The following is an 11,564-nucleotide window of genomic DNA, read 5'->3' on the forward strand; positions in this document are numbered from 1 at the left end:
AAGGTACTGAGGGATTAAATTGAATAGCCCCTGAAAACAGGTGTGGGGATCATAATGCACAATTAACCCACACCCTCAATGCACAATACAGACAAACTTGCAATGCCTGTTCATTTCCATGATTTCTGCACACAGCAAGTGCTAACCACAATGCCCATTGACTGCATGCATCAGCACAAAATTGTAACTTGCTACCACAAATTAAAGCTATTTGGCTCTGTTTAAAAGGCAACAGATGCTGGCAGTCATGCAGGAAGTGAATCTGACCTGCAAAGCAAGGCAAAATGGCACAACAAGGCAAGGTTCCAAAATTTCGACTGTTTCATTGGAGGCTTTGGTGGAAGAGGTGGAATGTAGGAGAGATATCTCCTATCTGGAGGGGACCAGGAGGTTTTTCCAGACACACACTCAAAAGGCAGTGGGAGCAGAAAGTCATAGAGGTTAATAACAGGAGTCAGGCCCGAGGATCTGGATAAAATGCTGTAATATTGCGCTTCGAGATGGCAGCACTGGCATCAAATAGGTGTTTCCTACTTCTGGTGACCTGTTCACTGCACTAGTGCTAATATCCTCTGCAGTATGGTGTCTGGGTGATATGGACAAAAAGTGTGTGTGTGTGCACTGCGGACGCCATTTTGAACTCTCAGGACATGCATAGCACCCAAAAAACAGATGCTAATGAGTCCAATTTCTCACCCTGACTCTTTGAGGTACGATTCCTTAATTGTCTGTTTCCCTTTTAGTACGTAACCCTAGAAGCCATTCTTCATTGAATCATGGAAAGCTGTTAGATCATTTTACTAATTACCGTCCCATCAGTCTACTCTCGATCATCAGCAAAGTGATGGAAGGGGTCATTGACAGTGCTATTAAGTGGCACTTGCTAAGCAACAACCTGCTCATTTTGGGTTCCCCCAGGGTCACTCAGCTCCTGGCCTCATTACAGCCTTGGTCCAAACATGAACAAAAGAGGTGAACTCCAGGGGTGATGTGAGAGTGACTGCCCTTGATGACAAAGCTGTATTTGACCAAGTATGGTATCAAGTGGCCTGAGCAAAACTGGTCATTGGGAAGCGGGGTGGGGGTGCGGGCAGTGGGTTGAGCGGGGACTGTCTGGTTGGAGTCATACCTAGCATAAAGGAAGATGGTGGTGGTTGTTGGAGGTCAATGATCTCAGTCCCAGGATATGCTGCAGGTGTTCCTCATAGTAGTGTCCTAGGCCCAACCATCTTCAGCTGATTCATCAATCACCTTCCTTCCATCATAAGGTCAGAAGTGGGGATGTTCACTGATGATTCCATCGCACAATGTTCAGCACAAACAGTCTTTGTCCAAATGCAGCAAGACCTGGACAACATTCAGGCTTGGGCTGACGAGTGGCAAGTAACATTCACGCCACACAAGTGCCAAGCAATGACCATCTCCAACAACAGAGAATCTAACCATCTCCCGTTGACATTCAATGGCACTATCATCGCTGAATCCCCCACTATCAACATTCTGGGGGTTACCATTGACCAGAAGTTGAACTGGACCAGCCATATAAATATTGTGAGCAGGTCAGAGACTAGGAATTCTACAGCGAGTAACTCTCCTCCTGTCTCCTTTTCACCATCTACAAGGCACAAGTCAGGAATGTGATGGAATACTCTCCGCTTGCCTGAATGAGTACTGCTCCAACAACACTCAAGAAGCTCAACACCATCCAGGACAGAGCAGCCTGCTTGATTGGCACTCCACCCACCACCTTAAACATTCACTGATTCCACCACTGATCCACAGTGGCATCAGTGTGTGCCATCTACAAGGTGCGGTGCAGCAACTCACCAAGGCCCCTTTGAAGGCACCTTCCAAACCCGGGACCTCTACCATTGAGGGATAAGGGCAGAAGATACATGGGAACACCACCATCTGCAAGTTCCCCTCCAAGCCACACACCATCCTTGGAACTATATCACCATTGTATTTACCATTCCTTCACTGTTGCTGGTTCAAGGTCCTTGAACTTGCTTCCTAACCGCATTTTGGGTGTACCTACGCCACATAGATAGCAGTGGTTCAAGAAGGCAGCTCACCACCACCTTCTCAAGGGCAATTAGGGGTGGGCAATAAATGCTGGCCTAGCCAGCGACCCCCACATCCCGTGAACGAATAGATTAAAAAAAAATGTAACAATATATTTCTCTCCTTTGCATCTGCAGGACAAAGCCAAAGAAGAGGAGCTAAACAGGAAGTTTCGTGATGACATTTCCAATTACAGAGTGCCAGACGTCCTTGAATATGTGCGTGAGACATGGAATCGCTTTGACCTAGAGAAGAAAGTGAAAACCTGGGAACGTAAAGTGGATATTGCAGAGGTGAGTGTCCACTTGGTCTGGGTTTCTGAAGTGATGGTGAATGTGACTGCATATAGGCTGCAGGACTACGTGACATGTGTCTGGATAATAGATACATGGAGTTGTATCTATCTACAAGATCAGGGCAATAGTAGTGAGTTTAATTATCTCTGGATTGCAAAGGTGTGCCTTAAATGGCAGAGTTTGTTGTGACAGAATGGCTGAGTGAGTCTGCCAGGAGTTGAATAAGAGCAAACTGACACCCACGGAGAAAAGCCAGCATTTTTCTCTGGTACACCTAGCTTATCCTATTAAAACACTGACAGCATGAAATATGTTAACATGTCAAACTTCATCCATTGGATATTTCATGGAGGGATCATGTGAAAAATATCAATGCATCTATCAAATTGAAATAAAAAACTTACATTTATGCAGTGTCTTATTACAGCGCTCAGAAATAACACAAAGCACTTCATGCAATGAATAACTTCAAGATGTAGTCCCTGTTGTCATGCAAATAAAGCAGCCAATTTGCACACAGCAAGCTCTCATGAAGAACAATTAGATGTTAGTCAGTTCATCTGCATTGTAGGAAAAATACTGGCATGGAAACTTTAATGTTCATCTCAACAGACACTTTGTCTGAAAGACAGCACCTCCAACAGTATAGCACTGCTCCAATACTGCATTAATTGCCAGCCTAGATTATCCATTCAGATCCTGGAATGAGCTTAAATTTACAACCTTCAATTACTATACATAGGGAAGAGGTCAACATGTCAAACATCCTCAGGAAATTAAAATTGAATCAGAGTCAGGGCCTCACCCAAATTAATGTAAGCAATATAACCATAATGAAGAAAATAATGGCATGGAAGAGTGACAAGTCCCCAGGACCAGATGGTTTCCATCCCAGGGTGTTAAAGGAAGTAGGTGAGAACATTGCAGATGCCCCAACTCCAATCTCCCAAAGTTCTCTCTTTTCGGGAACCATTCATTTAGATTGTAAAATTGTGCACGCCATTCCGCTTTTTATTAAAGTTGAGAGAGGGAAATCAGGGAATTATAGACCAATTCGTCTATATAGATACCATCTGTGTTGGAAAATTATTAAAGTCTATACTTAAGGATTAGGTGACTGAACACCTTGTAAATTTTCAGCTGATTAGAGCGAGCCAGTATGGGTTTATCTTCTTTTAAAATTAATTCACGGGATGTGGGCTTCGCTGGCTAGGCCAGCATTTATTGCCCATCCCTAGTTGCCCTTGAGAAGGTGGTGGTGAGCTGCTTTCTTGAATGACTGCAGTCCATGTGGTGCAGGTACACCCACAGTGCTGTTAGGAAGAGAGTTCCAGGATTTTGACCCAGCAACAGTGAAGGAACGGCGATATATTTCCAAGTCAGGATAGTGAGTGACTTGGAGAGGAACTTTCAGGTGGTGGTGTTCTCATCTATCTGCTGCCCTTGTCCTTCTAGGTGGTAGTGGTCGTGGGTTTGGAAGGTGCTGTCTGAGGAGCCTTGGTGAATTCCTGCAGTGCATCTTGTAGATGGTACACACTGCTGCTATTGTGCATCGCTGGTGGAGGGAGTGAATGTTTATGGATGTGGTGCCAATCAAGCAGACTGCTTTGTCCTGGACAGTGTCCAGCTTCTTCAGTGTTGTGGGAGCTGCACTCATCCAGGCAAGTGGGGAGTATTCCATTACACACCTGACTTGTGTATTATAGTTGGTGGGTAGGCTTTGGGCAGTCAGGAGGTGAGTTACTTGTTGCACGATTCCTAGCCTCTGATCTGCTTTTGTAGCTGTAGTATTTATATAGCTAGTCCAGTTCAGTTTCTGGTCAATGGTAACCCCCAGGATGTTGATAGTGGGGGATTCAGTGATGGTAATGCCATTGAACATCAAGGGGCGATGGTTGGATTCTCTCTTGTTGATACCTGTGTGTGTCATTTATCATTTTCCCCTCGGGTTTAGTAGCTAATAAATTTTGCTTGCTCTTTGACTCAAACCCTCATGATTGGCTCCTTATTGTTCACTGCATAAATAGTTAAAAAATACATTTGGATTTGGAAAAGGCATCCACAGGGAAAAGAAATTTAAAAACCTTTGTTGTGACCAACAGTGGACGCTAAATAGAGGGGAGCCAGTTCACTCCTCCTCAATAATAAAAACAAAAAGCTAAAAGCTACTGCGGATGCTGGAAATCCAAAACAAAAACAGAATTACCTGGAAAAACTCAGCAGGTCTGGCAGCATCGGTGGAGAAGAAATCAGTTAACGTTTCGAGCCTTCATGACCCTTCGGCAGAACTGAAGCATAGTTAGGAGAAAGGAGAAATATAAGCTGGTTTAAGGTGGGGGGGCGGGGGGAGAGAGAAGTTGAGGGTGTGGTGATTGTGGAGATAAGCAAGCAGTGATAGGAGCAGATAATCAAAAGATGTCACAGACAAAAAGATCAAAGAGGTGTTGAAGGTGGTGATATTTGCCTAAGAAAAGTGCTAATTAAGAATGGAAGACAGGACACTCAAAGTACAGCTCTAGTGGGGGTGGGGTGGAAAGACTAACAAGGTTTTAGTTTTAGATTGAAAAATAATGGAAATAGGTGGGGAAAGAAGAATCTATATAAATTATTGAAAAAAAAGGGGGAGGGGGGAGAAACGGGGTGGGGATGGGGGGAGGGGGAGTTTAAGATCTAAAGTTGTTGAATTCAATATTCAGCCCGGAAGGCTGTAAAGTGCCTAGTCGGAAGATGAGGTGCTGTTCCTCCAGTTTGCGTTGGGCTTCACTGGCACAATGCAGCAAGCCAAGGACAGACATGTGGGCAAGAGAACAGGGTGGAGTGTTAAAATGGCAAGCGACAGGGAGGTTTGGGTCTTTCTTGCGGACAGACTGCAGGTGTTCTGCAAAGCGATCGCCCAGTTTGCGTTTGGTCTCTCCAATGTAGAGGAGACCGCATTGGGAGCAACGAATGCAGTAGACTAAGTTAGGGGAAATGCAAGTGAAATGCTGCTTCACTTGAAAGGAGTGTTTGGGCCCTTGGACGGTGAAGAGAGAGGAAGTGAAGGGGCAGGTGTTGCATCTTCTGCGTGGACATGGGGAGGTGCCATAGGTGGGGGTTGAGGAGTAGGGGGTGATGGAGGAGTGGACCAGGGTGTCCCGGAGGGAACGATCCCTACGGAATGCCGTCAGGGGGGGTGAAGGGAAGATGTGTTTGGTGGTGGCATCATGCTGGAGTTGGCGGAAATGGCGGAGGATGATCCTTTGAATGCGGAGGCTGGTGGGGTGATAAGTGAGGACAAGGGGGACCCTATCATGTTTCTGGGAAGGAGGAGAAGGCGTGAGGGAGGATGCGCGGGATATGGGCTGGACACGGTTGAGGGCCCTGTCAACGACCGTGGATGGAAAACCTCGGTTAAGGAAGAAGGAGGACATGTCAGAGGAGCTGTTTTTGAAGGTAGCGTCATCAGAACAGATGCGACAGAGGCGAAGGAACTGAGAGAATGGGATGGAGTCTTTACAGGAAGCGGGGTGTGAGGAGCTGTAGTCGAGGTAGCTGTGGGAGTCGGTAGGCTTGTAATGGATATTGGTGGACAGTCTATCATCAGAAATTGAGACAGAGAGGTCAAGGAAGGGAAGAGAAGTGTCAGAGATGGAAGCTAAGGGACCTCAGACCATCCTGGTGGGGGATGGAGGTGTAGAGGGATTGGACATCCATGGTGAAGAGGAAGCGGTTGGGGCCAGGGAACTGGAAATTGTTGATGTGACGTAAGGTGTCAGAGGAATCACGGATGTAGGTGGGAAGGGACTGGACAAGGGGAGAGAGAAGGGAGTCAAGATAACGAGAAATGAGTTCCGTGGGGCAGGAACAGGCTGACACGATCGGTCTGCCAGGACAGTTCTGTTTGTGAATTTTGGGTAGGAGGTAGAAGCGGGCCGTCCAAGGTTGGGCGACTATCAAGTTGGAAGCTGTGGGAGGAAGATCTCCAGAGGAGATGAGGTCAGTGACAGTCCTGGAAACAATGGCTTGATGTTCTGTGGTGGGGTCATGGTCCAGGGAGAGGTAGGAGGAAGTGTCTGCGAGTTGACGCTCAGCCTCCGCGAGGTAGAGGTCAATGCGCCAGACAACTACAGTACCACCCTTGTCGGCGGGTTTGATGACAATGTTGGGGTTGGACCTGAGAGAACGGAGTGCAGTGAGTTCAGAGAGAGACAGATTAGAATGGGTGAGAGGAGCAGAGAAATTGAGACGGCTAATGTCACGCCGACAGTTCTCAATGAAAAGATCAAGAGAAGGTAAGAATCCAGAGGGAGGGGTCCAAGTGGAGGGAGAATATTGGAGGTGGGTAAAAGGATCCGTTGAACGGGGAGAGGACTCCTGTCCAAAGAAGTGAGCACGGAGACGAAGACGGCGGAAGAAGAGTTCAGCATCATGCCGAGCCCGAAATTCATTGAGATGAGGGCGTAAGGGTATGAAACTAAGTCCTTTGCTGAGCACTGAACGTTCAGCATCGGAGAGGGGAAGGTCAGGGGGTATAGTGAATACGCGGCTGGGGCTGGGATTGGAAGATGGGGTGGCGGCGGAGGGACAAGCAGGGGTGGAGGGTCCCAGATGGGTGTTGGTGTCGATGAGTTGTTGGAGCTTGCGTTCCTTAGCACTTGAGAGAAAGAGAAAAAGTTTCTTGTTGAGGCGACGGATGAGGCGAAGAATAAAATGAAACTGGGGGCACGCGCAGCTTTGAAAAAGGGTGCGGCGGTGCTGCTGGAGGGAGAGGTCGAGTGTGTTCATATGGCGGTGCATGGCACTGAGTGTGGATCTCAGAATGCGACGGGAACAGCAGTCCGAGAAACGTTTTATGTCCCGGAGATACCTGTAATCCTGGGTGGGTTCGAAACAAGAGGGATGGAATTTCAGTTGAAATCCACGTGGGGTGAGTCGGAGACGGAGACAGTCACTGAGAAAGGAGATATGGCTGTGAAAGCGGGTTTTAGTAAACACCTTGTCAAACACCAGGAGAGAAATGGAAAGCAATGAAGGTGAGCAGGGCAGAAGAGACAGGCGGAAATCCTGTCGGAGAACAGAACCGTACTTCTTCAGAGAGGGCATTTCTTGAAGAGAGGTGGCAGTCAATTAAACACAGAGATAAAAACAAAAAGCTAAAAGCTACTGCGGATGCTGGAAATCCAAAACAAAAACAGGATTACCTGGGAAAACTCAGCAGGTCTGGCAGCATCGGTGGAGAAGAAATCAGTTAATGTTTCAAGCCTTCACGACCCTTTGGCAGAACTGAAGCATAGTTAGGAGAAAGGAGAAATATAAGCTGGTTTAAGGTGGGGGGGCGGGGGGAGAGAGAAGTTGAGGGTGTGGTGATTGTGGAGATAAGCAAGCAGTGATAGGAGCAGATAATCAAAAGATGTCACAGACAAAAGGATCAAAGAGGTGTTGAAGTTGGTGATATTTGTCTAAGAAAAGTGCTAATTAAGAATGGAAGACAGGACACTCCTCCTCACCTGGTCGTAACAATCTCAAAAATTAATGGATGGATTTGAAGAAAATGTGGTATATAGATAGGGTATGGCCCAAGAAAGAATTGGTTATATTTTAGCTAAGATGCGGATCCAGATCCTGGATTTTTTTTAAAGGATCCATTAACATTGGGAAATGGGGTGAATCACCTTGTTTCTTAGAATGTTGCAGGTCGTTTTATTTAAAATGTTCTTGATTGTTTTAGAACGTTGTGGATTGTCTCAGTTGCTATGGTGGAATTTGTCACAGTTGTCAAAATGTGAACAGGTTGTTGGATTTGGATTGGCTTGAAGCCTCCTCAGTGAGATGGAAGCTCTTAATTTTTTCAGCTTTGCAGTTATAGACCATCAATTTGGCGGGGAAAAGCCTCACATTTATAGGACAAAAGATCAGTTAGAAGTGCATAAATGTTATAATGTTAAGTTAATGCAGTGTGGCAGAGGTATATGCTCCACTGAGTGCCCTCTTCACTTGTTTAAAATGGAGATTTTTGTTAACTAAAGTCTTTAAGGGATATGGACAAGGTTACTCTGTGGATTTAGGTTCCAGATCAGCCATGAACTCATTGAATGGTAGAACAAGGCTATTCCTGTTCCCATGTTTTGAATTGGAGGCAAGACTAGTAGCAAATGGGCCAAGATGACAGTGATATTCATCAGCTATCCTATATGAGGTCAGTATGAGCAATCTCATGAATCACATTGACATCCATTAGCTACCCTAAATAGAAGCAGAGTGAGAAATATCCTCTCTCTGTGAAGCATCTTCTAGCTTTCTCTCAACCTCCTATTTCGGTAGATTCAAATCTGTGGGCCGGATGTTTAATTTATATGCTGCACCAATAGGCCACTTTTTAAAAGGACTTTAAATTAACGTTTTTAACTTATTAACTTTATTGTTGCAGCACATTTCCTTTTTGCCCAAGCTGTTATTTGGACTATATCATCTTTTACAGTGATGTCTCTTTGTGATTAAAATAGAACTTTCATACTGCGCCAAATGACTTCAGACAGGGTAAAAATGATTTTAGAATTGGTTTCAAAAAGCTGCAGCTAAAGAACAGTTCCTTTGTCTTTGTGTCAGGGGAGTGAACAGAATTAGTTGGGTTCATCCACATTTTCAGTGAGAGTCTGACAGTATTCTTTTATTGACTAATGCCTGTACACAGAAATGAAGCAAGCCTGAGTTTTTTTGATGACTGGGCAGACTCTCTTTAAATTTTTAATGTATCTGCAGACTGGGAAATGGATGAATTAATTTTCCCTAATAGTTGACCTATCAAGGGGCTTTGGGGGAAAGTTATTGATATCTTAATATTAACGTGTAGATTTTTTTTTTGCATCAAGACACTGCCCTAGGAATTTACCTTCAGTTTATTTAATTTGTGACATTGAACTCCATGAAATTATATCACCTACATAAGCCACCACATGTAGAAGTCTACAAAAGTACTTTTCATCCACAAATCCTACAGATTATTGGATGGGTATAACAATGAGCAAGTACTAAGTTAAAAGCAACAAAAACAGAAAATGCTGGAAAAACTTCAGCAGATCTAACAGCATCTGTGGAGAGAAAAAAAACCAGAGTTAACGTTTCGAGTTCTTATGACTCTTCTTCAGAGCTGGCACTAAGTACTAAGTTAATGTTATTTGAAGCTACCATTAGATAAGCCCAACCCAGGAGCACCATAAAGTCATGTAAAAGAGAAGAGGTTTCAAAAGCTTAAAAAGACTTTGGTGAGGGAGGGTTAAGGTTATTACTGCTGCCAGACCTGCTGAATATTTCCAGCACTTTATGTTTTTATATCAGATTTCCAGCATCCGCAGTATTTTGCTTTTATTTTAGGGTCATTGCTGTTTGTCACTGTACTTCAAAGTATTTCACTTTGCTTGAGGTGGTTTGAAATGCTTCTGAGCAAATCTTTCTCTGACTTGCACTGTTGCGGTGTGCTTTGACCTTTAAAAAAGGTACATTGGATCAATTAGTAAGGAACTCTTGTGAAATGTACAGAGGGATTGGGAAACAAACAGAAGACAGAAGTGGCAGAAAAAGAAGGGACTGTCAGAAAGAGGGAAAGAATGAGAAAGAGTTGGGGACAGAAAGATATGGGGCTGGATTTAATGTAGCCTGCCATGGCACTTGATCACAGTAGGGCCCACACCATTCCCTGATGGCGGGTAAACCTCCTGCAATTAAGTAGGGGGTGGAAATGGGCCCATGGGGGAAACTCACTCGACCGTAGTGGGTTGTCAATTAGGCTCATTATTGACGCCGCTTAGTCTGGTTGGGCCTCCCCTGAGAAGTGCTGTGCGGACTGAACCTGTGTCAATTCCACTAAATTCCATCCATGGAATGAGTATTAATTTTTGCTGTTGTGCGGAAAATAAGCTTTAATTATCTGGCTGCCTGATTTCCATTGACCTCAATGCAAAAAGAAATCGAAAAGAAGCCTGAGTATAAAAAGGATAGTTAGATCCTGTTTTCCGTACAGTGGTAAAAGTGAAAGTTCGTCTGACAGAGTCACCAAGGAGATGTTCATGGAAGTCAAAAAAAAGACTCAAAGATTATGCAGGAGAGGCAGATAGTTATAGGAAAAGAAACATGATGTTTTGAGCATTAAGTAGTAATCAACTAACACTTATTTAAATTTGTTTTTCAGCTTGCACATAAAACTTACAGTAAAACCTGGGAGAACATTAAAATGTACAACGATCAAGATCAGGACTTGAATAAAACCAGCACAGAGTGACCAGGGCATAGAGGGATTCCTGAAACTGGAACTTATCACAAACTGGACAAAGGAGAAACACTCACAGGAATCCAGAGGGAAAAGTTCCCTTAGAATGAAGAATTATTTTAATCTAGCTGCAAAAGACGGTCATGCTTTATGCTGATAGGCTGGTTGTATTGTTATTTCAAATAAATAAAGCCAGCCCTTGATACTTTGCTCTGTTGCCTACTTTACAGCCTCCTAATACTGTCAAACTAACAGTTAAAATTGTTATGTTGAGGACATGTCATAAAGTTGTAATGTGGGATTCCCTTCAACAAACCCATCCCACTGCACTGTAAGAATAGGGGAATCCTTCACTGCAAAGCCACATCACTGTACTGTGGGAACATCCTCTAAGTATGAATACTGGGTACCATCCCAGCAAAAGCATGTCACTGTGTAATGAAAACAACAATGAGTACGTCAGTATAAATTAAAAATGTTGAAGTTGAAATCCATTGGTTCAGCATTGATTAAATTAGACAAAAACAAAAAAACTCCAGGTTAAGTCAAGGCCAAGCAAATATGCATAGGCCTGGTCTCACAGACACAATAAAACTGGTACATATGGTTTAACCTTTATAATTGGAAGGATAGATATCTAGAAAAATCAAGGTAACTGAAAAACCAGCCTTCACCCTGAAAATGGGTCAGTAGGAATCATCTTGGCTTTCTTCCTGGAACGCAAACTTTAATTATCTTAGAAATTAATGAAAACGAAAACACATTTAAAAAATTTATTTTCAAGAAAATTGTGGCTTCAAGAAACCAAGTTCTAGAGGAGATCTGACTGACTTGAATGCTCTCCCTGGAGGCAAGTTGGTGTATTTAGAAACATTTCCCATTTGTAAAGACTTCTCCGTCTAGATTTTAAGATCCTGAAGGCAAAATTATGCTTCTGTAAAGGAGATGAACTTCTTAATTTT

The 11,564-nt window shown here is 44.0% G+C and overlaps 1 protein-coding gene across 3 annotated transcripts in view; it reads left to right on the forward strand.

Annotated features, from left to right (window-relative positions):
• cfap263 (cilia and flagella associated protein 263) overlaps nt 1–10,809 on the forward strand; it is a 31,205-nt gene extending 20,396 nt beyond the window's left edge. For 2 of the 3 annotated variants that reach the window (XM_078542949.1, XM_078542950.1), the window contains exons 8-9: nt 2,202–2,357; nt 10,525–10,809. In XM_078542949.1, the coding sequence (XP_078399075.1) occupies nt 2,202–2,357; nt 10,525–10,614 (246 nt within the window). In that variant the 3' untranslated portion in view covers nt 10,615–10,809. Of the gene's footprint in view, nt 1–2,201; nt 2,734–10,524 lie in introns of those variants that run through there. The other variant, XM_078542948.1, reaches the window with a different exon arrangement.
• Nucleotides 10,810–11,564: the final 755 nt, after the last annotated feature.

This window comes from Cetorhinus maximus, chromosome 6 (assembly GCF_964194155.1).
Source record: "Cetorhinus maximus chromosome 6, sCetMax3.hap1.1, whole genome shotgun sequence".
In the NCBI taxonomy this organism is placed as follows: domain Eukaryota; kingdom Metazoa; phylum Chordata; class Chondrichthyes; order Lamniformes; family Cetorhinidae; genus Cetorhinus; species Cetorhinus maximus.